The sequence below is a fragment of the Labrus mixtus genome, chromosome 23 (assembly GCF_963584025.1).
Source record: "Labrus mixtus chromosome 23, fLabMix1.1, whole genome shotgun sequence".
Taxonomy (NCBI): domain Eukaryota; kingdom Metazoa; phylum Chordata; class Actinopteri; order Labriformes; family Labridae; genus Labrus; species Labrus mixtus.
In genome coordinates, this window is record NC_083634.1 from 7538640 (window position 1) to 7558965 (window position 20326).

Below are 20326 nucleotides of genomic sequence, written 5' to 3' on the forward strand. Positions count from 1 at the left end.
AAGAATCTGATAAAATGTTCCTCTTACAAAACAATGGACTCAACACATCTGAAAATGAAGTCTGACAGCTTTTAATCCTCAGTGCAGAAAGAACAGAGCAGTCGAACAAGGGGCGAAGGTAAACATTGAAACACACTCCGTTTTTCAGGAATTGGTGACAACAGGTGGCCTAAAATATGTGACCATCATGCAGGTTTGAGGTTCTCTACATGTGACATGGTTTAAGACAGTTCTAATATTTATCGCATTATGTGGAAAAACTCATAAATCCCCTTTTGGTACAAGGGGGAGGGACTTTAGTGGTGCTTTGTGAAGTGAGGGAAGTTGTAGTACGATGTTATGAAGCCCTTTTAAAAACTCAGTGGACGAGGTGATTTACAAGTGATTTAACCGAACAATGACCAGCTTTAACTTTAAGCATTTCAGAGACTAAATGAGACACACACACACATTAAAACATGTGAGGAATAGAACCATCAAATCAAAAGAAACGTTTGAACACACTGATAATATCTCACCACATGATTTGAACACAGTGTCCCTATGGCTCTCCTAACAACTTCAGAAAGTTGTGGAAATAGATGGCTGTCTTTTCTACTCTCTCACACTGATACATTGTCAATTACACACACACAAATGTGAATAAGCATTTCAAACATTTAACTTTCACCTTTTCATCATTTGTACAGAAAAAAACGCTCTTCTCGTCTGAGTTATTGCAATTAATCGACAGGAATCATGATTGAACTTCAACAACAAGCATCACTGGGAGCAAAGTATCAAGTTGTGTATTTTATAGCTCTGGGTTGGCATGGAGTTGTAGTATTCAAACAATGGCAGCTTAAAATGTCTCTTTCTGTTCCCTTGGACTGTATATTGATTTTTGGAACATGTTCCAAGCATATAAAATGTACTTGTCTGTATATATTGCACATTTAAACAAATATACAGGAGTATTTTACAAAACAATTTCCTAAAGACTTTTTAAAAAAAAAAAACCTGCACATTCTTTACTCAATTATTTTTGCAAACAAAGTCAGAAAAGAAAATTGCAAAACCTCTAGAGGAGGGTCAGTGGTTCTTACTTGTTTAGAGCTAGAGAAAACAAACTTAATATAACCCGCAGCTCAGATTGTTTTCATTAAATTGCTGGAAATGATACAAGGAGTTTAAAAAAAGTATATAGACTGGATATAAAACAGAAGTGCAGACCAGAATTATTTCCCTTTTGTTTGAGCAGGACAGGGTCAAAGACTTAAACTGAGCCCGGTCCAAGTCTAACATTTTTTATATCCCTCCCAGATGCTTCTTTTCTTGTCTCATTTAAAGAAAGCCTTTCTATTAAACCAGTCCTAAAGTAGGTTGAAATGTAGCCTGACCCATTTCTCCACCGTCTGATCTCAAGAACTGTAAACACATAGATAGAGTGGATGAAAACCTTGCTAGTAGCAGCATTGTGCTTCACAACATCTGTGCAACAACAATGCTCCATGTCCGGAAGACGAGGGTAGAAGTGACCTTATTACTCTTTGGTCGCTTTTGTCATAGTAAATAATGAATTTAAAGGGATGAGATATCAAAAAGCTCCCCTCTTAGCAACACTCATACACAGAAACATACAGCTTGTCTACCCAATGCATAATGTTTGTCTGGATATTTGTGCAAAAAAAGGTGTTATAATTTGTGGTTCATACACAACTGTTAGACCCTTCTAACTGCCAACCTTTATTTTCTTCTTATTTGATTAAACACAAAATCAAAAAGTGCTCCAAGTCATTAAGCCCCACAAGGGAAAACACAAAACACACATGTCAGTGCCTAAGTTTTGTACTATTAAATTGTATTGCATGGGCCCCATTCCAATACTTTAATTTGCATTCTTAACCCTAAAGCTAAGCTAATTGACTGTTCCTCACCCCCCCCCTATCTACCTTAACAAGGCAGCCTTCATGTTGAGGCTCTTGCATTAACTTCATGGTATACATGTATTGTAAGTAGACTGTGGTTTAAACAGCAGATGTAAGCAGTCTTTTTTTATTAATATCTTTATTCATGGTGGTATAATACCTAGGTTATAAAGCCAAGCTAGACTGCAAGACTGCTAGACCTTGTTTTTTCAGTATGCGTCTGGCTTGTAGCCTAGCTTCAGTGCTATTTCTTCAAGCCATGAATCGAGTATATATCCATCTTGGGATTTTGTTAAAGCGAGTCAGCTGGACTATCACACAGACGTCTGTAGAAGAAGCTTTCAGCCAAATATGCAATTTAGCATCAATTAGCTAGAGCTGCCCAACTACAGCTACTAATTATGCTATTTGTTGTCATGTCAGCTGACGAAACAGTCGTCACATATACATGAGGATCCTGATTTAGTTTTTTTTTTAAATTGAAGACTCACATTTTTTTTTTTTTTTAAAGTTAACCAAATCAGTGAGTTAAGCCACATTTCCACCAAGGGGTCCGGTTCAGCTCGGTTTGGTACAGCTTTGTGCGGTACGCATTTATTGGCATTTTCACTGTCTGAAGTTGGGAATGGTACCAAAATAAGAGAGTCGTACCATCCTCCTTTCATGCTACCCTTCTGTTGATGTAAGAGTACTGATCTGACCCTGAAGGCTGGAGACACACTGCAGTCCGTCAATTGGTCGACGGTATCATCACTCCCCGTGGGTAATAAAGGACAAACACAAAACGGGCCACGTCATTTCAAGGCTATTGTTCTTTTTTTTTTTTTGTGACTGATGTCAGCACCTTGGACGACTTTGGAGATTCTTCGGCATTGAAATTCATTGGCGGGCTACACTGCGCCAAGCTACGCGCGTTAGGAAGCTGATGCGGCTGTCGTCATCTCGCTCACACTTTGCTTATCAAGTGAGGTCGGCTGTGGAAACACCAGCCAGGTCAGGGTTTACAAACTGTACCAAGCTGTACTGAACCGGACCTGACCGCTTGGTGGAAACGCTGGCTTTAGCTGCAGCCTTTAAGCTAGCATTATCTAACTACAACTGAAAAGACTCCCAGCTGTTGACATGTTAGCTGACTAAAATGTCTCCTATCAGCTCCAAATGAGAGTTCTGACAGTAAGATCTGAATGAAATTGAAGACTCACAGTGTGAGAATTCCAGGTATTAATAAATAAGCCATTTTTCTTATTTAATGCTGCTTCTGTGTTATCATTGGAAAACAAGCGTAGCATGGGGCAGGGCTAAAACAGTCAATTATCTTTTTTACTTGTTTTGTGCATTCAATGGAACGATTGTCATAGTTACGTTTTGGAACGGGGCCACTCTATCCCTGTACTGCGTATGTTGACCTTGTTACTTTCAAAAGGTCGCGTCTCCATGAGCACGCGGTCGGGTTAGGGTTGGGCCAGGTGCTCCAGTGCTTCTCCTTTGCAGCTCATGTAGTGGTAGCCCAAGTCAGTTGTGACATCGGTGCAACCCTGGTTGAGGTAAAAGTCCAGAGATGATTTGTTCCAGTCGACGACCGTGAAGTTGAGCAGACCACAGCCAGCAGCCAGGCCGAGCTACAGGAGAGCAGAGAGACGTGCACATCAGTACTGCCTTGATTACATAGGGACAAGAATTTCCTCTGATATGTAAGAAAAACAAAGTGCAAATAATGTCCAACTTTTATAGAAGATTTTTAATTTCTTGAAGTCGGATAATAGTTTGGGGGTTTCACTCACCTGCGCTACCTTACTCATCAGTGCTTTCCCAATGCCCTTCCCTGGAAAACACCAAGCGCATATTCATTAAGTCTTCCTGCTCGCACAAATCATTAACCTAAAAGATAATATGTCAAATTTTTACACTCAAATATCTAAATGAATTAAAAATGTTGTTTTTAGGGTGTACAGTTTCTGTGATCTTCTTTTCCCTTGTCGTGAACGCTGCCGAGGTGGAGTGTAGAGGCCCACTGACCAAGACCGGAGTGGGACAGCCCCCCCCCCCCATCAGAGCCTACATGGATGACCTCACAGTCATCACACCCTCTGAACTAGGAAGTAGAGGGATACTCCAAGGACTGGTCCTGGACCGGTTTACGTCAAAGACTGCTACAGCGAGAATCACTACTTAAAGCTGCCGTACTGATGTGCTGCATGTGCTGCTGATAAATACTTGGATACATCGTCGGTGAACATATTCTCTTCCTCAGGTCTGTTCGGTACGTTCGTTTTGACGACAGTAAACTCTGGGTGTGTTTTCATTGGGGGGTGGGGCTGGAGTAGTACAGAGAATCACTCCCATGATTCCCTGCAAGCCTCGACCTCATCTTCTGTTATTGTTTCTGTCGAGAGCCCCCTGGCTGCGGGGGTTTACTTACAATGCGTTTAATAACAACAATGACGTGTTTATTTTGACTACAGCTCACTTTACCTCTGAACTCAGGCATCACATACAAGTCCTCCATGTAAATGGCTCTGCCCGACCATGAGCTGTAGGAGTAGAAGTAAAGTGCGTAGCCTATCTTCGTATGGCCTGAAAGCAAACAGTCAAAATGTTAGCTCAATACATCAGAAAGTTCTAGACAGTTACAAATATTAACTTTAAAAAGCACTCTAAATTATGTTGATTTTTTTAGGCCACTTGGAGGCATTTCATCCAACATCAACATTGACATATACATGTTAAATTATAAATATGATAGGTCTAGTATTTTTATGTTTAAGCCTAAAAACAGGACCTGGTTGATGAGAGCTGTAGCTCTAGACAAAATAATATGGTGTCTTCAGTGTCTGGTTGTTGAAAAAACAGTTCTGCTTTAAGACACTAAACCAGCTTGATAGCATCACGGCTTCATTTCAAAGCTTTTGATGGAATCTGATGCAGTTGAGAATCATCTATTAAATCTTGTTGAGCAATGTTTCCATGGAGATTAAACTCGTGGTTTAAAAAAGAATACTTTGACTCCTTTTCGATCAATATCAAGCGTTGTCCAATCATAGTTCTTGTTGGCTTTTTATCGTCTTTTCGAGAATCTTGGCTAAGTTTTGTTAAAAACTATGTTGTTGAGATCAAGTGTGTTTTTGTAAGGCACCAATTTAAAAAAAAAAAAAAACGAGGATGACTAAAGTTAACAGTGGATTTGTCTAAAATAATCCAGACCTTTCACTGACCCAGAACCAAAATTGAACTCACCATCTGACCTATATAATAGAGGGGAATGATTCACTCATCATTGGATATTACCATCTTACACTAATTATTGCCATGCAGCTTTAAGGATATCAAGCTTTATTTTTATAATCTGTCAAATAAAACAGTGAAGGAAAATCATAAAATTCATTATATTGTTTTTTTTCCTTTGTAGAAATGACCACAGATATGTGTTTTTTTTATTTGGTGGTCTTATTAGAAGTACTGTCAAAAGTTTATTGTACAAAAGTGGGGAAGCATTTTGGCCAGGAGTCAGGTATCTGAAACCAGCAGAGAGCGGGAAGAGGTGACTGTATTTTTTTGGGGTGGGGGTGGGGGTGGGAATGTGTCATGGAAGAAAAAGACCCAACTGGGCAGCGGAGCGTACATTAATGTTTTTCAGGACGCTATTCCAGGAGCAGTAGTGTGTTAGCCTCGTTATGTAAGTGGTGAAAGGAGAGCAGACATTAGCGTTGTGCTGTATCAGGTCGTAAAGATGAACTAATGAACCTGTTGACTGTTAAATGCAGCTGCTGTAAAGCGAAGTCATGGACTTTTGGACTCTTACAGCAATTGATTAGCTTCAGTACACTTAAGAGTGTGCTACAAGTGCTCTCTAGAGATCTGTAATGGCTCTTTTTAAAATCCATCAGGCAAACAAAACCGTAAAAGAATAGTTTTTCCTCCTTGCTACAGTCCACATTTCTTTCTTGTGTGCTAGCGCTCTCATTAATCTGTCAGGATTTGGGCTTCTTACAAGACAAAATAACAGTATTTATATCCAGTAACAGTTTGAAACAATCATTTTGTTTGGCTAGATTTGTGGTTTATCCCAAATGAGCTGCTTAGGGCTTGGGAAAATACTCAAATATCAATAGCTGCCATTTGGCTGAAGGCCTTCAAATTGAAACAGTTATATTTGATTAGAGAGGAAAAAAACAGAAGTAGTTATCACAGATTTCACACAAATGGACAGAAACTATGCAAACTATTTCTTGGCTGACATGTAAGCGCGTGTTGTACATTTACGACAGGTGTAGGCTTCTGTCTCTACAACGTCATCGCTCAAACAATAAAAGCATTATATTTTGTCACAGCTGAAAGTGGTACTGTTGGTCTTTTCTCACCGTCTTTGGTTCTGTGCTGTTCTGGTACCTCGGCGACGATCCCATGGAAGAACGGGTTTTTGGAGAAGCCATCCTGCTCCAAGTCTGCACAAAACACAAAACACTGGTCATTTATATTGCATGGGATATGCTACGTATTCCCTTCAGTTAAGGCCACACTTTTCAATCCTCTTTTCACGGTCTGAAACGTCTGCTGAAGAAGAAGTGTCATTCTATCGGTTGAACAGCTCCTGCAGGAAGAGAGCGGACCGGCCTTTCCACCTGAACAATCCCAATGATTTGAGATGCCTGTACAGCGTTGACTTATATGAAAGCCATCCACATTAAGTGGCAGTAATATTGTCTCATTTGGAGTATGAAATAAAAGCAGATAGGATCCGATAACGTCATAATTACCCACTGTCTTATCCTAGCGTTAGTAACTATTGATATAGGCCTATGCAAACGTTTCTCATAATTCCTGAGATCCTGATCTCATAGTTATCAGACAATGTGTCAAAAAAATAAAAAATGGTGAATGCAATGTGCTTCCGTAATTGTGTGACTTAAATGTTCAGAAAAGCCACTTTAACGATCTTGAGCTCACACTGTGTTGTCTACTTTTCAAAAGAGCTCCTCAATCTCCACTTGATTTGATTGTTTTCGGATCTAAACAGGATTTACATGCTTATGATAGTTCATGAAGGTCACACACATTGAAGTGTAAGGTCAAGGCTCTGAACTCAATTAGAACATGTAGCCTGTACTCTTCATTTCTGTACCTTTCTGTGTGATTTTCACATGATGGGCGATTTTCTCATATTCAGCTAATTCCTGTGGACACATGAAAAAAAAAAAAAAAAAAGCATCAGCTCTTATTAATGGTCTGAAATACACCACTTCCTGTATGTCAGTAAACAGCTTACATTACATTGTTTCCACAGACACACACACATCTCCTGCTCCAATATTTATCCAATAATACCTCTACAATCTAGTTACAACAACGCTGTCAACGTGCAGACACCTTCTGACGTCATCCTGTGAGTCATAGACTGTCAATGTCCTCGAGTCATAGCTGCCCCCCTACAACCACACACACACACACACACACACACACGTGTCCGCTCACCAGGATCATCCTCGCGATGTCCTTGCAGTCCTCCACGTTGGCTGCTCTGATGGAGAAGTCCATGTTGGCTCGAGGTTTACGATTGAAACGCTCACAGTGTCCGTGATCTCCGCGGGATCCGGCCGGGGAAAGGAGACGAGGAGGTATGCAGCTGTACGGTTAAAAACACAGCGTCCAAATCAAGCTGAGGAGCGAGCCGAGAGCGCCCCCTTCCACGAAGGAGGCAACCGGAGGAACCAGCCATGTGTTATGAAACAGCACGTAGAGAAGAGTCACTTCTCTGTTAATCGTTTACTATTACTGCTCTCTTTCACATACAGGGGTTAAATTAACCTCTGCTGTGGGGTAAAACTCACAGGTAAAAAACGACGTGAACCACCCTTTTAACACCAAATTCTACACAATCACTATTCGTTTGTTTGTGACAGATAGCCTTCTGATTATTGGACATGGCAGTTGACTTCATTTTGATTAATTTGCAAGTTAAACAACCACAAGTGACAAATCCTTCAGCAAAACTAAAACTCTAACAAGCTTGTAATTATAATTAATATTGTGCATTTAAGGGTCTCACGCTATAGTCTGATAATCCAGCATCACCCTTTATCATATTAAGAGCCACAATCAATTCATCATAAGCCTTTTAACAACTGTAAACTTGACAGATGTACGACGGAGGATTAGGGCCACGATACATTTTTGTATTTTTTTTTATTTCGAGATAAAAGTCGTAAATTTACAACTTTATTTTTACAAGTTTATTCTTTATTTACGAGATTAAACTCGTAAATTTACAACTTTATTCTTTATTTACAAGATTAAGCTCTTAAATTTACAAGTTTAATCTCGTAAATTTACAACTTTATTCTCGTAAATTTACGAGTTTAATCTCGACATTAAAAAAAAAAAAAGAAGTAACATGGCCCTAATCCTTCGTCATATAGATGAATGAATGGCCTCTATATTTACGTTCATATTTCGTGACAATGCAATAACTTTGGCTCATGGCAATTTACAGAGTGGCCAAACTAAACCCATTTGTTATAATTGTACAATAAGCATTAGAAATACTATACTAACCCACAGGGGGCAATTCAGTCAAATATGGAGTTAATGTTATATGAATCAACATTTAAACTGTTACAGCTTTACAGATAACTGGAGACAAACACTTAAATATCCTATAAGTAAAGATTTAAAGCAAAGCTCATCCTCTTTAATAATTTGCTCCACATCTTCTGCAACTCTTTTAAAAAAAAAAGGCATCAAGAGACATTTTTCACAATCTTGCAACCCAAAGGTTATCTGTATTAATCCATTAACAAAAAAAACATCATCTTAAATTGATGAAAAAACTGAAATAAGTCATAAACCAAAGATTAAGTAATAATATGACACAGGATGAAATATCATGAAGTGGTAAAGTTGTGGGTTTTGTGGATTGTGTCGTCTTGCCTTAGTCACTGGTAGTCCGTGAAAAGAAAGATGTGTCAGAGATCTACATATATAATAAATTAAATTCTAATTTAATATAAATATCCACAGATTGTAGAAGACCTAACACAAATTGAGTTGGAAGTTTTTGTACCTTTTGTTCGGCAAACTAAATGATTCTCTTGAACATAAGTGTTAGGTTGTAAGTCACTCTGTTTGTTTTTCAGCACTGTGGATTAGGGTGACAAAATAACTTTGTCCAGAATGACAGGAGATGCTTTGAATAAAATAGTACTCCGGGGTGTATTATTAATAGTAATACTGGTCATATATATATATATTTTTTTTTGATGACACATGGCTTTTTGAAATCAAAGTAAGAGAAGTAAAGCCAACAGTAAAATGTTTGATTCATGCACTCTAACCAGTGCTTTAGTTTTGTAGTTTGTAATACACGTTGCAGCCTCTAGGGGGCCCTAGCAAGGTGTATGACTTGAGGTCTTTTTAGTCTCTGTGCAGTTCAGACAAGTGTCTGCATGCTGGCTGTGGGATGAACAGCAGAACCGGTTTACTTCCTGCCTTTCTGAGGTTTCCATGTGCTCAGAGTCATGCTTTTTTTGATCAGTTGATTCATTTTTCAGTCCATTATAATACTTTTGTATATCTCAATTTTGTAAGAAGTATTAATTTCTTATATTGAGTAGAAGTTGCCAAAAATTTGAACAGAACTATATTACTATTTATTATGAATAATGGACAGAGACACCAAAGAGGAATATAAAGACCGACCCGTCTTTGTTGGTTCAAGTTTGCAGGTGAAGTTCTGCCTCATTATATTCTATAATATTTTCTTTCTTCCAGACATGCATCAAACTAAAACAGCTGCATTCACATGAAGTGTCTGAGCTGGACAGGTCATACTGAGTTAAAAATGTCTCTGATGACGCACGTTGTGGACATGTCATCAAACTGTGAACTTCAGCCACAGAAATGACAATGAGCTCATGGATTTACAGTGTTTCAAAGGCGCAAGGGCAAATCCCCAACAACCAGAGCAAAGTTTTTATTGATTAAGAACTCAGAATTCCTTGAGAAAAAGTAAAGAAAAACACATGAAAAAATGAAATTGACACATTACTCATGTTGTGAGGATGAGTGTTTCATTGTAGAGGCTGAAAACATGTTTTTCCCCGATACAAGAATCAAGTTTATGAGATTGAAAATCAAAGTTAACATTTAAGAAGAGGCAGCTGTATTATTATTGAACATTTAAATGTATTATTGAATATCACGCAATAAAAAAACATAAAATCATTTATTACACTTTTAAAAAGTGCACAAAATAGAATAAAATACAAAAAGATAAACCTGAAATATATTTAGTGTAGACTCATTTCATTAACAACTGAAATGTAAGAAAATAAATCAAGAGTATAGAAAAGACTGAATTGTAATAACAGAATTTATTTTAAAGGTTTATTTCTGGCAAAAAAAAAACAACAACAACAAAGCATTTAACCTCTACTTACAACTCTTAATAATAAATATTATTTAATTGATTTATCTTTTCAAAGTTTACAGCACTTATGGTTGAGGGGATAGAAAAGGGGATGGTATGTTTCCCAGCTGAGTGGGGGACGTTGTTATTACATGGATTGCATGTTTTACCAAACGGCTAAGGAGCCGCCCTTAAAAATAACAAGTGTTCATGTTGTATGAGACCCATATCGTGAAACTGAGTCAGTGACACCTGTGCTCAACCCTTTTGAGCTTACACACAAACAAAATCCTTTAGGAGCTGCATTTTCTTTTCACTATGTTTTCTTTGAACACAAAAAAACAGCCTCAAACTAAATTCAGCACAATAAAATATGTTATTCTCTAAGGTACCACAGTGATTGTAAACTACTGTAAGGGTTGTGCTTTGACTTGATGCTGTTCTTGTGTCTTTTGTATATAATGCAGAATAAGTGCAAAGTATCTCTATTGGCATTTACCTGTATCAGTAATTTGAGGTTGTGATTGATGTGTGCTGCTCTGTTTGCATGTTGATTATCGTTTGCTTTTTTGTTTTTCATTTGTAATTACTACGACCAAGGAACATTTCCCTCTGGGTAAAATAAATGCAAACGTGATATTTTGCATCTTAACACATTGAATTAAAAAGCATCTTATAGTATTTTTAAGGTATTGTATGGTTTGTATTGTATTGTATGGTATTGTATATTGTATGTTGGTATATAGTTATATCCAAGGAGCTGTACCTAGGTGAAGCATTGTGTGATTCTTTGGTTAAAGACTGGTGTAATGATTCTTAGTGAAACTACTCAAATCCACAGCTGGTTTAGCCATGTGTGACGTCTGTGTTGGAGGCAAAGGCAGTTAAATATCTCGGAGAGGGTCTGTGGCATTTCTCACATGAGGATTTTACTTCTTAATGTGTAGAAGAACAAAGGTCTATTTCTCTACCTGTGGTTGTTTATGTGTTGATTCTATACTTAAATCACAGTATAAATAGCAGAATGTGGTTGCTGCTCTGGGCTAAAAATAACTTTATGAGAGATTTGTCACAGTACATGATATTCTGTAGAGCGCAGGGTGGGGAGGAAATGAGCAGGGAAAGGGGGGATTTTAGCCAGCTTTCTCCTGAAGAAAAAAAAAAACTAAGGCTGCCTGTGTGGCTATTAATAGCTCCAGGAGGACGGTGTGGCTCTGTGAGACTGACTAATGGCTCCTTTTCATACAACGCAAGCAGAAAAAGCCGAACATTGCTGCTGTTTTCATCAGCAACCTCCCTCACTCTGCTGATGACGTGCGTGAGGCACCCCTGACAGTTTTTACAGACGCACAAGAGAGCCCACTGGCAGCTATAGAAGCAGAAACATTGTAGACAATATTAGTCAGTGCTGTGACTAAGAAAGTGCGAGGCTTCTCGCTGGGGTTCATGCTTAACAAATGCTACAAAAATCATTAAAAGAATAAAGGATTATGTCATATCTCTTCACTCATAGGCAGTGAGAGTTTCTTCTGAGCACATAGTAACGTTGTTATATTGTGTGATGTGTGGGATGGTGTTGCCTGGGAAGCAAATCATGCGTCCACTGAGTGAGGGTGTCTGATGTTGAAAGAAAGGAAAACCCTGGATAACTCAAGACTGATGACGTAAAAGATATGTATCTCAAAATACTCAATATATATATTTTTTTCAGAAACAAAGGCTCCTTTTTTTATAGCAAGTTGAAAAGATTCATACATTTTTATATCAGTTACCATATCTGTCCAAAGGGTGCCCAGAATATATCTGTTACACAATATTATGTTCATGAGGCAGACTCATTCTAACCCGTTCAGGCATGACTCCTGATTTTTTTTTTATATGATTTTTTGACTTCTCAGGACATTCTTTTTTAAATTTTTCTAACATTCAGAATTCTGAAGAAGTTACAGAAATGTCCACCAGAGTGGACATCATGTAACTCTAGAATGCAAAAAATAATTGTATTAAATGTATTTTGGAGTGCATAAACCAAACAACTGAAAGTGTTTTCACATGTCCATTGGGGTGGAGAGAGCCATTTAAATTTAGAAGGATGACCGTCTTTGACTTTCGGAGTTTTCCTGTTTAAAACAGAAAAAAACATGCTTGATGAGCTCAAACTACCTGCTCAGTTTTTGCATTGAGGCTACCAGAGCAGCACAACAGCAGACATGTAATAGGAGAAACATAACTGATGTGGAGTAACAGCTGATCAATCATGATTTTCTCCAAAACTAAAAACAGTATTTGGACATTTTCACAATACCACGGCTCCTTAGTTATTACTTGATGTTTAAAAAAATGATCACCTGCAAGGGTCTTCTAATAACAAAATTTGCAAGATATTCCTGAACCACATGGCATTAGTGAGTTGGCCATCTTGATTTTGAAGACATTTTTGGACCACTTACTACTGCTGGCCAATTGATGACAGTGTATGGGCTGAGTCAGAGTCCACTGGAGTGGCTGATGTGAAACCATTCCATCAAAACCAGTGCATTTAGTAGAAAACAGTTTATGAATAGCTGTCCAGTGTAGTGACCAGTATGTGTGAAAGGGCTAAACAATAAAATATATGAATATAAATCCAAGCATCAGGTATATTTAGCACTTGTTAAAAGACCACTTACATAACACTGACATTATTAACACCTCCTCAGAACTAAAAAAGTGGTGTTATGTGTTCCAACTTTAGAAAGTCAATTTACAGACTTCACTTTACAGCCAACTTCTGCTAGCGTCATTAAAACAACCTCGTATTCTTTTGAGTTAACTGTGCTGGCAAACTAACAGAGGGGGGGGACTTATATCATATAAGTATGTCATATATCATGCTGTAATGGTCTGCTCTTATGATCTAATAGACACCCAGAAGTCTAGAACAAGCCTATAATTATGAGAAAAGTTATAGCACATATAATAGACTATTTAAAGGTAGCTTGGCATGATGACAGTGAACATGATGAATCAGTTTAAAAAAGCCTCCTAAAACCAAATCTTTTCGTTTTTACACTTCATTTTTGAATAGATTAATCAAGGCAGATAAAACTTATTAAATGATAGGCTTTAGGGTGGTGGTAGGCATATTTTAGACAATGCTAGCTGTTGTTGCTTTTTGAGTTTTTGAGATAAATTTAGCCAATAATTGGCTAGCTGTAGCAAGCTAGGTAGGCTATCAATGTTTTTGTCTAAGTCTGAGCAAGACAGTGAATCATTTTTTGTGGTGCTAGCTTTTTTAGTTTTATCTTGGCATTCTGTGAATGTACTTTGACTGTTTGGTTAACCGTGTCAACCGTGTCTCTAACAGTCGTTAGAGAAGTTGTTCCAGTATTGTTAGCTAGCTAGGCATCAATGTTCTCATCCACAGATTGTATAAAACATGGACACAGTCTCAGTGACGTCACCCATTGGTTTTCTAAGGATGCGTTTTAAAGCAAAACAATGGCAGTCACCATATTGGAAATGCCGACTCTACCTACGTAACTATCGCACAATAATAGGAGGTGCTTAGCAGGCCTTGAGCCTCTTGGCAATCAGCACAACAAAGTACCCGACTTTTGGTCAAATCAGCCACCACCATTCAGGTTTTACCAATTGTGAAAATATCTAAAAACCCTAATTAGTAAGAGGCTGTAAACGTGCAAATTTTCTGCTTTAAAAATGGTCCTTTTAAAGGAAGAATGAGCAACATTTTAAACATAAATATAGCAGAAATCCAGTATATCCTAAGTCGCACATTCTTCTTTTAATGTGGAACTTAATGAGTATTTTTTGGCTTTCGGAGCTAGCCTCAAATGGACACTTGAGGAACTGCAGTCATTTTTTAGCACCAGAGGTTAGGGTATGGGTAGGTCTTGGAATTAAATGAAATAGGAAAACTTAATAAAATCTCAGGCTGCTTTTTTTGTTTTAGCTTAGTGTTGTGATATAACTGTCAATGGAGTATTTATGTAGATGCATTTTTAGCTCGCTACTTTTGATTTTGTCAAGCTACTATCTTTTTAACCATTTTTTACAAGTTTGCTAGTCCCATACTGGATAGTGTTACTCCAGGCATGGACAGGAAGCTGCCTCCTCTTCCTGTTTAGTCTAGCTTCTGATTGGTCACTGGGCTCAGGAGCATTTTCAAAACAAAGCAGTCAACACCACATTCATTAGCTGCTAAAAAATACTAAAAGTGGCAAAAACAAAAAAAGAGGATGTGGAAGGGAATAAAATACAAAGAGATAGCTGCTGATAACTTCCAATCTCCTTCTGCTTCCATTGATACCATTTTAGGACATTATTTCACTTTCAAAATAAGTGGCCACCATAATTAGCTACGAGCTCTGTCTTAATAAAAAGCACTGTAATAACAGATAAAAAGTAGCTAAAAACAAAAAGCTTGCTTTGGGGATACTGTAGCCATAAGAGAATAGCACATTTTTGTATTTATATTTGGATGTTATTTTACAGGCGGGGCTCTTTTTCTTCTCATATTTTCTGTCCAAAAAAGCTGTAATAATAAGAAAACCTTTATCAGAATGAAACCACAACTTGAAAATAAGTCGTATGATTTGAGGAATTCCCCCAGACAGACCCTTCCGTCTGTCTCAGAACGTCCTAGCCAGCTCAGGGAAAAGGAGGAAATTAGCTCATCAGCAGACTGATGCAATTCTCCTGTAAAGATAACTTAGAGAAAAAAAGCAGACACGCTGTCATTCCCTTAGCTCCACATGGGCCCATTAACATGCCATATTAGGACATCTGCAGCCAGAGTGTAGGACCAGTTAGGGTTGTTTTCCTTTTAACCCTAACCCTTTTTTACTGCTCTCACTGCCTCTTAAAACTTCCCACTGACAGTCGTTATCATGTGATTCCTGTGAAGGTCGGGTCACTTGGACACTTACTCACCATGGTTAAGTGGGATATGTAGCAGAAGATTAAACAATAACCCTGCAGGTACTTTTTTCCGTAAAGATAATAAACAACTAGCTTTCCCGTATGGACAAGTGAGGAGTTTCTAATTCTGGCTCAGCTCAGTGTCTACACTCCAGGTTCACTTGTTGTAAGATCAGTGTGTCTAATCATAACTCAAACACTACTGATAACACTTCCATTGAACACAAAACTTCCCTTTTTGATCAAAACATTACCGGTCCTGTAATCCTTAAGGGCTCGTTGAGGTGAGGTTCACACATAATCCAGATTTATGTGTGAACGTATTGCAACTGTAAACATGCATTACCTCTGCATTGTCTTAAAGTGTAATCGTACTCCTTGAAGCCTAAGGGCTACTCAGCAGACGAGCATCTGGTGAGCATATTTGCACACAGATCACTATGTCCTAACTGGTTTGCTGTTTCTGATATGACATAATGCAAATATGGAGCCAGGAATTCCTGAAGCAACAAAAAAAGTCAATAAAAGAACACATTTAAGATAACAATATGCTTGTGAACTTTGAGGCTGTATTGAACAGCTGGGCATTGATGGAAGCAAGTAAGCAGGCTAATATGCTTACAATGTCAATGTCAGCATGCTAATGTAATGTTAATGTTAACCTTCTTAACTAAGCATACAAGCATGCTAGCATTTTCTCTTTAGTACTTATTCAGACCATGGATTGAGAGTGACGATATACAGACATACTTCTGGATTATTAGGCACAAGGCCTGATGTACAACTTGTAATTTGCATGTTGTAATTATGACTTGGAAAGGATATAATGTTTTATTAAATAATGTACACAAGTTAGAAACTCAAAAATGCAATAATCTGAGATGACATGAAAGGTCTAGTTTGTTACACGTTAGGTTACTTATGTGGGAAACAAGATTATTTGTGTCACATTGGATTGCAAGGGAGGCTTCAGGGTGGTGCGTTGGTTAATGTGGTTGTCTTATTTCACAAAAGGTTCCTGGTTTCGAACGCCCTGTCAGAAAAAAGTAATTTCTGTGAGGAGTACCCTGGCTTCCTCCCACAATCTTAAAACATGCTATTTAAATGTCTCAGTGACTCTACATTGCCCATAGGTGTGTATGTGAACAATTTTTGTCCCTACATGTCCGCCCTGTGACTGACTGACGATGAGTCCAGGGGTTAGCCTGCCTCTTGATCAATGAAGGGATATAGATAATGATTTTACATAGGGTTCATTCTCTAGGGATTAGGAATGTTAAAAAAAATGTCTCTAACTATTGTGTAGTTGTTCGGATATTTTAATCAGTACCAACTTGGAGAACCATGCAACAGTCCAATAACAGCAGACAAAAAACATAGAACGTATGAGTACTAAAAACTCAAATCCAAACCTAAAAATGTGGTAAGAATTGTAATAATTTTGTCGGTGGAACAATTGCGCTTCACAAATAAGAAATGTGATATTATTTATCCATGCATGGGTCCAAGAAACTACACTCCCAGTATACCAATGGAGGTCTAAATTTACATTTTGACATTTTTAATCACATATTGTCCCGGGGCTGTTTAACAAGCAAACAAACTTCTATTTTCACTGTACACAAACACTTAACAAAGGGCTTTAAGGTGTATTACATCCACTCTGACCCAAATTCCTGTATTACTACTAAGCCAGCCGCCTGTGAAGTGAATGTAGCATATCTAAGAATCCAAACACAGAGAAGACCGTATTGTAGCAACATCCTGAGGAAACCGCCTCTCCCTTAAAGCTTTACTGTAATAAGGCATAACAAGCTTGGGCCACCGATAAATATGGGATGTAATTTTTAAGTGGAATTATAACCACTCAGGCTATTGATTAAAAAAAAAGTACTTTAGAACTTCCTGTTTATTAAGTGCAGCAGCCTCCTAGTTCTTCCCTTTCTCTCTTATGAAGTCATATCCTCAGATTTGATTCCTTTGAATAAAGATGAATAACAGGAAAACCTGACTAGAACCCCTGTTGATGGCTTTTCTTTTGAGCAACTGAGCCATTTCCTTCTCTGAAACCAGAGGCCTGTTGTACTTGTTCAGGAAGGTGGAACCAGAGAGTGGATAACGACCTGGATTTACATAATTCAATCTGCTCTCGTGGGAAAGCAGCTCTTTTTACTTTAGATGAGATTTATCTCTCCCATTCACTCACATTCATGTCTGTCTGTCTAATACTAACATGCTGTATTGTTTTGGTTATGTCATATTTCTGACGCCGATGAACGATCTTATCTTATAATCAAGACCTCTATGTACAAGTGTTCTTTAACCCACCTACTTACTGGAATTTCAGCCTTTTTTTCCCCGCTGTATTTTTCAATTTAAAAAAGAAGAAGTTATGCTTACAACAAAAACAAATAACTGCAGAAGACTGACACACAAAGTTATGCATTGCATGTTTGTTGCATTTACCTGACCCGGTTTGGATGACACTTTAACACACCTGTACGGGACACATGTCAACTACTCCTATCATGTTCTCTACTCATAAATCTGCATCAGCCATTCCTGTTTTCATATCTCCACGACTCATCAAACTTCCTCTTACAGGTTAGCCATGATCATAATGTGCATGGCAGTCAGGAAAACAACAACAATAGCTGGTGTGAGTACAAATTATGAAATCTGAGCATTTGGCTTGTATGTTGGATTGATAAATGACCAAATAAATGTTTTTTGATATTCATGACGAGTTGTTATAGTTAATGTATTTATGTTATATTTATAGTAGTAAAAAGTAACTTAACAAGGTTTACAAATGAAATATTTATAATCCATCAACTATTAAGTTTTCTCACAATATAACATGTCTACAGCTCTTAGACACTGCAAAGTTGAATTTATAACTAAATGTTAAAGTCAACATCCTCCTTACTGCAATGCAAACATGCTTTTGCAGTTATGATTATGTACATAGAATACATGAAGGTGTGATGTTCAGCGTATTGGTTAATTGTGTTAGCATGCTACCGTGTGCTAGGCTATCTAGCGCTGAACCCAAAGTAAAGCTAAAGGGGACTGTTTTATTCTGTACAAAACAGAAGTATCGGACATATCAAGTATGTCACCACACTATGGAACTGAAAAATGAAAAGTTCAGAAATAATAAATAGAATTCATGAAATGAGGAACATGGCCATCTGGTAAATGATGTCTGAGATATTTTGCTAAAGGCTCAAAGTATTAGAGAAAGGCCAGGGTATTGCCAAATTCAGGGAGGACCATGAATGATACTAAAACATTTGTGCCAATTCAGCAGTTGTTGAGAAATGTTAGTTGGGGCCAATTGGGGCCAGCCGACTGACTGACACATACTGTATTCACACTGGAATACTACTAAAAAGTGATTGATGGTTCTGATAATTATGGCCTGCAGGTAAAGAGTCAGGACATCTTTTTATAGCACAGGTTGTGATGGTGCCAGGGACAGAATGTTACATGCTTTCTGCTGCGATAGGACTCAAAGATATTGACTGGAATGCTGTTTTCTTTGTTGACAAGAGTAACAACTGTAGATCAGCCACTTTGATTTACAACAGTTTACAAAAAGGGAACTGGGCATAAAACATTGTTACAACAAATGGGTGGCAATTCACTTCCTAATTTTTTAACTTTTTGCCATTTTCCCACAATGGCAGTGTTTCATCAAGCCCGAGGTCACAACCCTGTTGATCAAATGACTTTAAAGAAGCAAAGAGTATAACCTAACTCAGTGAACCTCCTCTGAACAAAGCTCCTCATGGACTCTCAGGTTCACTAGAGTTGTAATAACCTTTTCAATGCAAAGCTAATCTCATTAACAAAAGCTTTGTTTTCGCTTTCCCACTGGCTGGCTCTTGTCTTGTTTAAGGCACTGTGATTTTGTCCCTGCAAATTCCCAAATTTCCTTCCAGCTCAACTGTGAAATGTTTTGACTTTGACCATTAAAGGAGCTGTTTTGTCATGAAGTTTAAGAGTGTGCTTTCACGATCCAACTGCTTTACTTTCTCCCTGCTTCTCGCCCTTGTCTTGCTTTCTCACACTGACTTGTAGCAGTCTTCTGAGAGAGTTGTGGTTTCAATCACAAGTAGCAGTCAAGGCACTGAATAAGTGGTTGGCAATTAGTTTCTGAACAACTGGGTGTGTCTCTAATGGCGGCACACCCACAGATGATAATGTCTTTTGGATCACTGTAGCTAAAAAAAAAGGTTTTCACTCTTTGAATCGAAATATCTCAAATGTAACATTTGACTTTTTATACACTTCGTTCTCAAGGAAATAAACAGGACCAGCAGTCTAGTTGTGACATCTATGAGGCTGTACTTCAGCAGAGCTTTACGCTACTTTTGTCAGCAAGTTAACATCCTCACAAGCTAACAGTTAAAGTTGGTGGATTTAATGTAAATGGTGCAGAAGCGACATTGGTTTATTTTCTTGGTAACGCTTGCATACACGAGTGTAAACTGACATATGCTTATTGGCACTAAATCTAAATAAACTGAAGCACATAAGCTTAAGAGTAGTTTTGTAGCAAAAGAAGATGGATAAAATGATATAATGTTCAAATGAAGGGGATGGATGTGAGGTCACAATTTGAGTCAAAGTGGACTGTTGTGCCAAATTTTAAATGAATCTCTTCAAGCCTTTTTGAGATATAGAGCACACAAGAATGTGGCAAAAATGGCAGAAAGGAGTTTTTCTAGGACAGTATGATGCCTCAGTGAAGTTGATTATATGTTTTAAGGGTTACAGCAGACCTTGACCTTTGTCCTTGAAAACCAAAAGTTATCCGTTTGGGCCAAGTATGAAGATACTGCCTGAGCGTTATATCAAATATTGCTTTCACTAAACTAGAAGGATACAAAATGTTGTTTGTACAATTTTTCGTGCTGTTTCTGAATAATTAAGGTTCATCTCATGATAAAGTCAGTCACGAAATTAAGTGGGATTCATGATATGGTGACCATGAATGGCGGTACCAAATTTCCTGCCAATACATCAAATAATTTTCGACCAAAATCTATACAAATAACATTATGAATAGTGAGTGTTTTGACTATACTTT

General features: G+C 37.9%; 2 protein-coding genes across 2 annotated transcripts in view; both read right to left on the reverse strand.

Moving 5' to 3' along the window:
• The window catches only part of tm4sf5 (transmembrane 4 L six family member 5), a 394180-nt gene that overhangs the window by 106825 nt on the left and 267029 nt on the right, over positions 1-20326 (reverse strand). The gene's annotated exons all lie outside the window — the stretch shown is intronic.
• Positions 58-7566, reverse strand: sat2a.1 (spermidine/spermine N1-acetyltransferase family member 2a, tandem duplicate 1). The gene is made up of 6 exons (XM_061030817.1): positions 7377-7566; positions 7027-7078; positions 6266-6349; positions 4380-4481; positions 3689-3729; positions 58-3526 (listed from the first exon to the last, which is right to left on the reverse strand). Exons 1-6 carry the CDS (start codon positions 7437-7439, stop codon positions 3359-3361), a joined length of 510 nt encoding a protein of 169 aa, XP_060886800.1. The 5' UTR covers positions 7440-7566; the 3' UTR covers positions 58-3358.